The sequence below is a fragment of the Quercus lobata genome, chromosome 4 (genome assembly GCF_001633185.2).
Source record: "Quercus lobata isolate SW786 chromosome 4, ValleyOak3.0 Primary Assembly, whole genome shotgun sequence".
Lineage (NCBI taxonomy): Eukaryota > Viridiplantae > Streptophyta > Magnoliopsida > Fagales > Fagaceae > Quercus > Quercus lobata.
Window position 1 is genome coordinate 8,567,836 of NC_044907.1, and position 10,224 is coordinate 8,578,059.

Consider the following 10,224-nt stretch of genomic DNA (forward strand, 5'->3'; position numbering starts at 1 on the left):
ATCATCTTTGATAGTCTCTTTCTTTATTTTCAGGTCATCCAACTACAGTTAAAGCCTGAAGCATTTAGCTTACTGATTTCACACCATCATCAATATTAAAACTTTTTTTTTTTTGGTAAAAATAACAATATTTGAAAGTTATTGATAAAATATTGTATTTGTATCAAAACATGGAGCACATCTCTTCAAACATGATATTTTTTCCTGAGTTTTTAACATGAATATTGTTTCCGAAAAAGTTAATTTACCAAATAACTTCAAATGTTATTATTTTGAATTTTTTTTTTATTGATATTAAAAAGATTACTATTTAGCAAAAATGGCCTAATAAAAAGAATTGCATGAACATGACCGAACGAATATATGGCAATATGTCATACATCTCTCTATATTTGAACAAAAATGTATAAAAAGCTAACGCAAAAATGTCCAGATACCTCACGTGACCTCCCGAAATCTAACCACAACCGTCCGATCCCTATCATCGAATCCCATCCATCCAATCTCCACAATTTCAAAACCCCGCCCAAACTCCCTCAAATTCAAATTCAAATTTCAAAAAATCCCACACTCCCCTTCTCGACCGTTGGAATCTCCCTATAAATCCCATCTCTCTCTCTAAAACCCCAAAAACTCATTTCTCTCTCCAAAAAAACCAAAACCAAATACACCGCCGCCACCACAACAACCACCATGGTAGTCGAGAAAAAACGCCCCTTACAGCCCTCGGCCGCCGCGAATGTGGACCCCACACCACCCCTCGCAGCGGCGGCGGCCCCCTCAGCCGCCACCAAAAATGGAAAAACCATCGAGGAAATGTACCAAAAGAAGTCTCAACTCGAGCACATCCTCCTCCGGCCGGACACATACATCGGCTCCATCGAGAAGCACACGCAGTCGCTCTGGGTTTACGAGCCCGACCGCGGCATGGTTCACAGGCCGGTCACCTTCGTCCCGGGTCTGTACAAGATTTTCGACGAGATCTTGGTCAATGCGGCGGATAACAAGCAGCGGGACCCGAAGATGGACTCGCTGAAGGTGGTGATCGACGTTGAGGAGAACCGGATCAGCGTGCAGAACAATGGTGATGGAGTGCCTGTGGAGATTCACCAGGAGGAGAAGGTGTACGTGCCGGAGTTGATTTTCGGGCACTTGCTGACGAGTAGCAATTACGACGATACTGTGAAGAAGACCACTGGTGGGAGGAATGGCTATGGTGCGAAGCTCACGAACATCTTCTCGACCGAGTTTGTTATCGAGACTGCCGATGGGAAGCGACTGAAGAAGTACAAGCAGGTTTGGTTTGGTTTGGTTTGGTTTGCTTTGTTTGTGTTTCTTGAGAGGTTTTAGGGTTTTTGGATTCTTGGAAATGAGTTTTTGGTTTGATTTGAACAAGAAAGTGATGTGTTTGACCTTTTTTTTAGGGTTTCTGTGTGTATGGATTTGGATTCTTGGACTTGATTGTTTCTTTGTTGGAATTTTAGGGTTTTTTGGATTCTTGGAAATGGTTTTGGTTGTTATGAGTTGGGGTTGGTGATTTCAATTTTTGGGGTTTTGGGACTGTTGGACATTTTAGGGTTTTCTTGGTGCTGGATTTGGATTCTTGGACTTTGTTTTGGTGGCATATATGGTTTACTATGTTTATGAATGAATGCTCTTGGATATCTGTGAATTTCAGTTTTTGTTTATGACAGTGAGAATTCTGATCCTGTTTTTTGATTCTAGTCTTTGCTTATTTATCAAATAAAAAAAAAAAAAAAAACTGTACAAAAGTACTTCTGTTATGTAGTTATAGAAGGGTTCTTGTCTAGATGCATATGCACAAGGTTCTGGGTTTCATGGGTTATTTAGTGATTATGTCATAATTAAAATGTTAATGGTTCATAGATTTGTGGGTGTTTTATTACCTAATGTGGTTCAGAGTTCTGTTCACTTTGTGGAGACGTAATATTGGTCACTGAAATTTATTGTTTAATGTAGTTCTAGATTAAGTCTTATTCCTTTGAAAAACATAGCATTTCGTCAATGTGCTAATTCAGTAAAATGGTTTTGGTGATCTGAAGGTATTTTCCAACAACATGGGAACGAAATCTGAGCCAGTCATTTCAAAGTGCAAAGAGAGTGAGAACTGGACTAAGGTTTCATTTAAGCCCGACTTGGCAAAATTTAACATGACTCATCTTGAGGACGATGTGGTTGCGCTGATGAAAAAGCGGGTATTTGACTTGGCTGGGTGCCTTGGGAAGTCTGTGAAGGTTGAACTGAATGGAACTCGGATCCCCGTAAAATCATTTACTGATTATGTTAATCTCTACTTAGATTCTGCTGCTAAATCTAAACCTGAGAAATCTCCAAGGTTCTTTCTATGAAACTTGGAATGTTTTCATTTTATTTGTATTTTTCCCCCTCATAGTAATAATTGCTTACTAGAATCTTTTGTTTCCTCAGCTATCATGTGAAAGTTAATGATAGGTGGGAGATATGCGTTAGTCTTAGTGACGGGCAGTTTCAACAGGTACCTAGGTCTTTTGAAGAAAAGGGAATAATGAGTCAATTGAAATTGCAGTTGTGTGAGACTTACATCGTTTTTTTTTTGTTTTTTTGTTTTTTTTAATCAGGTCAGCTTTGTGAATTCGATTGCCACAACCAAGGGTGGAACTCATGTTGATTATATCACTAATCAAATTACAAACCATATAATGAATTTTGTAAATAAGAAAAACAAGAATGCCAACATCAAAGCCCATAACGTGAAGAACTACTTGTGGGTTTTTGTCAATGCTCTTATTGACAACCCTGCCTTTGATTCCCAAACCAAAGAAACTCTGACACTTCGTCAAAGCAGTTTTGGGTCCAAGTGTGAGCTTTCACAAGATTTTCTGAAGAATGGTTCGTTTCACTTTATTTTTCATTATTGTAGACTAGGTTGCCATTGAAATGCTGGAAAGTGATTCTTATGAACCACTTGTTTTTGCAGTCTCAAAGTCCGGAATTGTAGACAGTCTCCTATCATGGGCAAATTTCAAGCAGAGTAAAGATCTTAAGAAAAGTGATGGAACAAAGACAGAGAAGATTCATGGTATTGAAAAACTAGACGATGCTAACAAAGCAGGAGGGAAGGAATCTGATAAATGTACCTTGATTTTAACTGAAGGAGATTCAGCTAAGGCTCTTGCAGTAAGTTGTTGTGTCATTGTGCAGAGTATTTTAGCATTAAAGTTAGCTCTATTGGGTACCACTTTGTATGATTTTTGACGTTATTCATTTTAATACAGTTGGCCGGGCTTGCTGCTGTGGGTCGAGATTACTATGGTGTGTTCCCATTGAGAGGTAAATTGCTCAATGTGAGGGAAGCCACTGCTAAACAGCTCACTGAGAATAAAGAAATTGGGTACATAAAGCAGATTCTTGGACTTCAGCAGCATAAAGAATACGCCAATGTAAAATCTTTGAGATATGGTCATTTGATGATAATGACTGATCAGGTGCGCCTTAAGTTTCTCTTATTGTTTTTATGCTTACAATTCTCTCTACAAGGCATACTGACAGCCTTCAACAAATATAAAATTTTAACTATAATTGTTGTACAGGATCATGATGGTTCCCACATCAAAGGGCTGTTGATCAATTTTATTCATTCGTATTGGCCATCACTGCTAAAAGTTCCATCTTTCTTAATTGAGTTTATCACTCCTATTGTGAAGGTTGGTATTTTCCTGAAACTAGTTCAAATATTAGCACAACTTCAATATTATTGGAATGTTTCTTGAGGAAAAATGATCATTTATCATCTTTGCAGGCAACTCACAAAAATGGGACACAATTATCATTTTATACCATGCCTGAGTACGAGTCATGGAAGCACAATTTGACGGGCAATGCAAGTGGGTGGTCTATCAAGTACTATAAGGTTTGCATTGTTAAATTTGTTACAAGTGAACCAATTACAGAACCTTTTAGATTAATATCTGTTTTCTGTCTTTTGCGTATTGATTTGTTTGTCTTTTTAGGGGTTGGGAACAAGCACATCAAAGGAAGGAAGAGAGTACTTTGCAAATCTTGAGAAACACAGAAAAGATTTTATTTGGGAAGATGAACAGGATGGGGAGGCCATTGAGCTGGCATTTAGTAAGAAGAAGATAGAAGAGAGGAAGAGTTGGCTTAGGCAGTTTGAGGTCAAAGTTTTTCCATGCTTTCTTCTTGTGTTTTTAGAAAAAGTGAATGAATATATATCTAATATGACACCTTCTGAATGTGCAGCCTGGTACTCACCTTGATCAGACGGGCAAGCTCATAAAATACAGTGACTTTGTCAACAAGGAGCTTATACTGTTTTCAATGGCAGATCTTCAGAGGTCTATTCCCTCCATGGTTGATGGCCTGAAGCCTGGCCAAAGGAAAATTCTTTTCTGCTCTTTCAAGAGGAACTTTGTCAAGGAAGCAAAAGTTGCCCAGTTTTCTGGTTATGTGTCTGAGCATTCAGCTTATCATCACGGCGAGCAGAGTCTTGCGAGCACCATCATCGGAATGGCACAAGATTATGTGGGCTCCAACAACATTAACCTGCTTCAACCAAATGGCCAATTTGGCACTCGTAATTATGTGAGATGAACATGCCTCGTGTCACTCTTTAAAGCTGAATCTAGTTCAGTATGCGTTTTTAGTTCTAATCTTATTATCACATTTTGAATTCACAAATGATCTGTTCGATTTCAGGGAGGAAAAGATCATGCAAGTGCTAGGTATGTCTATACGCGGCTTTCTCCAATCACGCGGTTTCTGTTCCATAAGGATGATGATGACCTTCTTGACTACTTGAATGAAGATGGGCAATCAATTGAACCAACTTGGTATCTTTTTCCCCATTCTTCTATCTATTTGGTAGAAGGGATTTTAGCATTTTGTATGAAGAACTCCTATATATAAATAAGGCTTATACTTTAATTTTTTGGTTATTTTAGGTACATGCCAATTATACCAACGGTTCTTGTCAATGGTAGTGAAGGAATTGGGACTGGTTGGAGCTCTTACATTCCTAATTACAACCCAAGAGACATAATAGCAAATGTTAGGCGCTTGTTGAATGGTGATGCTATGGAGCCTATGGATCCATGGTATAAATGGTTTAAAGGGACTATTGAGAAAACTGCTGCAAAGGAAGGAGGGAATAGCTACACTATTTGTGGAACTGTAGAGGAAGTTAATGAGACGACACTAAGGATAACAGAGCTACCAATCCGTAGATGGACACAAGATTACAAGGAATTCCTGGAATCTATTTCTTCTAGTAATAAAGAATGCAAAGATCCCTTCATTGAGGTAAATTTGCTCAAGTTCTTGAGAATTATGTTATCCAACACAATGTGAATTAGATTGTACCCAATTTCTCATGAAAAATAATGCTGGCTGCAGGATTTTGATATGAATTGTGATGACGTAACAGTAGAATTTGACGTCTTCTTGACCCCTGAGAACTTGATTAGGGTCACTCAAGAGGGCTTGCTGAAGAAATTTAAACTAACCACTACAATTAGCACAACTAATATGCACCTATTTGACCCAAGAGGCGTGATTAAGAAGTATGACAACCCGGAGCAAAGTATGCGAGAGAAATTGGAGTTGTTTACATTGATTTACCAATATAATTTCCATGATAACACACTTACTGTTTGTGATTTTCCCTCCTGCAGTTCTTGAAGAATTTTTTCATTTAAGACTTGAATTTTATGAGAAAAGAAAGGTGAGCTCACTTATGCTCGTAGCAAAAGAGTAGAACTGATACTCTTATTTTCAGCCATTTCTTAGGGAAACAATTATTAATTGCAATTTTTGTATTTTGTGCAGAAATTTCTTCTGAACAAACGTGAAATGGAGTTGTTGAAGTTGGAAAACAAGGTTAGGTTTATCCTTGCAGTTGTGAAGGGAGAGATCATTGTAAGTAATAGGAAGAGAGCTGATCTGTTTGTGGAGCTGCAAACAAAAGGTTTCACTCCTTTTCCAAAGAAAACTAAGGCTGTTGAGCCAGAAGTTGCTGGTGCAACTGATGATACAGAAGAAACAGAAGTGAAATCTCCTGCTGATAGCAGTAGTAATGGGGTACAGATCAGTGATTATGAGTATCTACTGGCCATGGCAATTGGAAGCTTGACCATTGAGAAGGTTCAGGAGCTATGTGCTGAAAGGGATAAGCTCAATAAGGAGGTTGATGATTTGAGAAAGGAGACTCCAAAGTCCTTTTGGAGGAAAGATCTTGATGCTTTGGAGGGGCAACTCGATGTATGACTGAAAAGTTAACAATTCCTTGTGATGATTTGTTTATTTTTGTGTATTTCTGTTTCTTGACTGTTTAGTTTTATGTCATTTAGGAGCTTGAGAAAAGTGATGCTCAGTCAGAGGAGTCAAGAAAGAAAATGAGAGGAAAAGCAAGGGGTGAAGCTGCTATGAAGTCTACTAGACAAGCACCCAAGAACCCACGGAAGAACAATAATAAGAAGGCAAATAATGCAGAATCTGTTGCAGAAGCTGTCTCGTCATCTATGGCTGCAATGGAAATCGGTAGGTGTCAAACAATTTTATGTTTATAATATGTATTAGTTTTTGTTTGATTTTTGGTTTACATCTGCTTGATTTTCCAGAGAAAGCTCCTGAGGCAGCAAAACCCAAAGGCAGAGCAGGCTCTAGGAAAGCTCCTGTTAAGGTCTGTTTCTGTTTCTGTTCCTATGTTTTATTTTTCCTTGTAAAGGATTTCTCTAGAACTCGTGTTGATATTACTTTTTCTTTTCAGGCGAAAAAGCAAACTTTAGTCTTGAATGATGACGATGACGATGACGACGATGATGTACTTGAGCTTAAAGAACGACTTGCTGCCTATAACCTCGACTCATCTCCTGATCAATCAGCTGGTAAATGCTGTATATTATATTTCATTAGACTATTTATTATGATCTTTACACAAACCAGATAATATATGATCTTGTGTGAGAAATTGTGTTTCTATTATTCTTCTTCATAAAATCAATTCCAAGAGAACAAAATACTGTAATGTACATAGATAAAAATTTTCCATGTTACAAGCATCAACTAAAATTTCCACTTGAGTTTCAGCTGAACTAATAATTAGTTTCTTGTGAATTTTTCCATGATCTTTTACTGTGATCATTAGGAATGTGTTGGAGTGTTTTTCTGTAAGTATTTGTGAGGTAAATTTTTTTTTTTTTTTTTTTCTTTTTTGATGCCCGACAGCCATGGAGACTGAAGTGCCCAAAGTACCAGCCAAGAAGAAAGAACCTAGCAAAAGGGCTGCTGCTGCACAGAAGAAGAAGCCCTTGGCAACTGTTTCGGAGATATCTGATGGTGATGATGATGATATTAACGACATTGATGATGATGATGAAGATAGTGAGATAGAAGTTGTAGCTGCTCCAGAAGCCGGGAAAAAGGGCGGGAGAAAACCGGCTGCAAATGCTAAGGCAGGTAAGGCCCCTGCAGCGGCAAAGAAGAGAGGTGCAGGCAATAAGCAGCAGCCTCAGACATTGGGCCAGAAGCTTTTAACTGACATGTTAAAGCCTGCTGAAAATTCTGGGATTTCACCAGAGAAGAAAGTGAGAAAGATTAGGGCATCTCCATTCAACAAGAAAAGTGGTTCTGTGTTGGGAAGGGTTGGTAAGGTAAATGAAGTGACTGAAAATGAAGAAAATTTGGGTTCTGCTTCTACTTCTGCCAGTACAGAAGAAACTATTGAAGTTGCACCAGCAAGAGCAAGACCTCAAAGGGTGAACCGTGCGCAGACAAGGTATGTGTTGAGTGACTCTGAAAGTGAACATGCCACCGAGGATTCTGAATTTGATGAAGTGACTGATGAAAGTGAAGATGAATAGAGTAGTAGTTCTGTTGAGAATGTGACTGGAATTCTTGAAATGGGAACTTAATCTCATTCCCCTTGTAACGTACTCCATTACTCTTAGTTGTGACTTGGATAATTTGCTAAACTGCATTTCCTGGCAATAATCTTTGTCTATTGTGATTTGTTATGGGGCAAGTATGTTCTTTCCCCTTCACTGCAATTCTACTTTAACAACTTACTAATATATATTACAAATTAGAATGTCTGCAATTTAAATAAGTGGAATATTTTCAAAAGAAATAGATGTACCAAATAATTGAACTTGAAGAGATATATAGCATTTTCAGGTGTGTGTTTGTTTCCCAAGAGTCACTTATTAATTCTGATTTATTGTCTAAAAGGGATGGAAAGAGGATTTAAGAAGTCTAAAGAGGATTTCCTTGCGCTCCATCAAAAAGAGTGTCGAACTTTTGGGTTTTGAGTGTGCCAAATTATTGCTAATAATATTTTAAAATTCTTGATTTATAAAGCATGAGCGTGAAATTCACTATTAACGTAAGAGGAGGTGGTATATCGTTATTGTACTTTGAACAAAGTTTAATTATAAAATTGGTTGTAGTCTTAGCTAGTTTAAGGTTACAATCTTTTTTAATACATTTTTATTATAGATGAATTTTGACAAATACATCATTAGATTACATTTTTTTCTTATATCCTCTATGTTTGCAAAATATCTAGAAAAATAAAAATCAATAGTTATGTTATCAATAAATTGTTTAAATTACAAGTTTTTGTAGTTTAAAATTTTGCATAAAATGTAAACTTATAGATCATATAGTAAATAATATCCGATTGACATAAAATTTGACATGTATATTAAGAGTATAAAGAACATGCAATTTCACAGTTAGATTTTCAAATTATTTGTAAAAATATTTATTTTATTGAGTAAGATTGTAGTCTTAAGTTACAACTAATTTTGTAATTAAATTTTGTTTGAGTTTGCTTTTATTTATATCAAATATCATGTAGTTAAGTAGTTTTACTTTAAAAATATCTAATAATTACTTGATATAAAAGTGAGAAAAGATTTTTCTAGACTTCTAATACCATTTACTCAAATACCTTGTCTTCTATCATGGTTTGTTAATGTAAAAGGTTTAGTGCTAATAATATTGTAGTTCACCAATGTTGCATGTATGAAATGAGCACTAGATTTGAACGTGACCTTGGGAAATATCACACCCCTCTCAAATGGCATCCTATGCATGTGGCACTGTGTGTGGGGGTTCAAACCATCATCACTTTGAATCTAAATTGGGGATCTATGCTTTGTAGCAGTTTTAATGATGTTTTGAACCCTCTGGTCACATTTTTCCTACATGTTTATGGCCTTGTTGTTGCTATAGTTGTTGGAATGGATGGATTTAAAAAACAATAATAATTTACAAAAGGAAAAAACCAGAAATAGTGGGAAAGAGCCTTAGTTAGCTAGCTCACAGTATAATTCTCTCACTACTATACCCATGAAAGGTGGAATTTCGAAAATGAGGATGAGGAGGAGGTGATGACTTTACGTATTAGAGAGATAGAATGTGTGGAATTTTGAAAAATCAAGAATAAAGTAAGGTGGTGGTAGTTAATGTTATCTCATTATTAATTTTATAGCTGATGTGATATCATTGTTTTCAAGTTTTAGTTAGTGAATTAATGACATAGTATAATTTGAACTATTTATTTTAAAATGAAATGTTCATATTAAAATAACTCTACGTGGTTTCTCAAAAAAAAAAAAAGAAAAAAAAAGAACTTTGCATGGAATCCTATACATGTGACACTGAGTGGGTTCAAACCATCATCCCTTTGAATCTAAACGTGGGGATCCATGTTTATGGCCTTGCTGCTATAGTCGTTGGAATGGATGGATTTAAAAAACACTAAAAATTTACCCAAAAAAAAAAAAAAAACAGAAATAATGGGAAAGAGCCTTTAGTTAGCTGGCTCACTGTGTTATTCTCTCAATGCCATACGCATGACAAGTGGAATTTCGGAAATGTGGATGAGGAGGAGGTGATGATGACTTTACTTATTAGAGAGATAGAATGTGTGGAATTTTGAATAATCAAGAATAAAGTGAGGTGATTCTCAAAAAAAAAAAAAAAAAAAAAAAAAAAAAAAAAAGTGACGTGGTGGTAGTTAATGTTATCTCATTAATTTTGAGAATATTAATGAATTAACAAGTAATTAATTTGTCACTATTAAATCTGATAAAATATCTCCAATGGAGCTACATAGTAACGGTGTAAAAAAAAATTATGATTAATTTTTTGTAAATATTATTTATAAAAAACAGATTTGGAAATTGGGAGATAACATTCTTG

General features: G+C 36.3%; 1 protein-coding gene across 1 annotated transcript; it reads left to right on the forward strand.

Annotated features, from left to right (window-relative positions):
* Nucleotides 1-616: 616 nt before the first annotated feature.
* On the forward strand, nt 617-8,106 carry LOC115986348 (DNA topoisomerase 2-like). The gene is made up of 19 exons (XM_031109217.1): nt 617-1,296; nt 2,064-2,356; nt 2,449-2,515; nt 2,619-2,889; nt 2,978-3,177; nt 3,276-3,485; nt 3,591-3,704; nt 3,800-3,910; nt 4,011-4,175; nt 4,261-4,602; nt 4,717-4,850; nt 4,962-5,319; nt 5,413-5,599; nt 5,691-5,740; nt 5,845-6,276; nt 6,366-6,555; nt 6,636-6,697; nt 6,785-6,902; nt 7,243-8,106. The coding sequence occupies exons 1-19, from the start codon at nt 694-696 to the stop codon at nt 7,875-7,877; spliced, it is 4,542 nt and encodes a 1,513-aa protein (XP_030965077.1). The 5' UTR covers nt 617-693; the 3' UTR covers nt 7,878-8,106.
* Nucleotides 8,107-10,224: the final 2,118 nt, after the last annotated feature.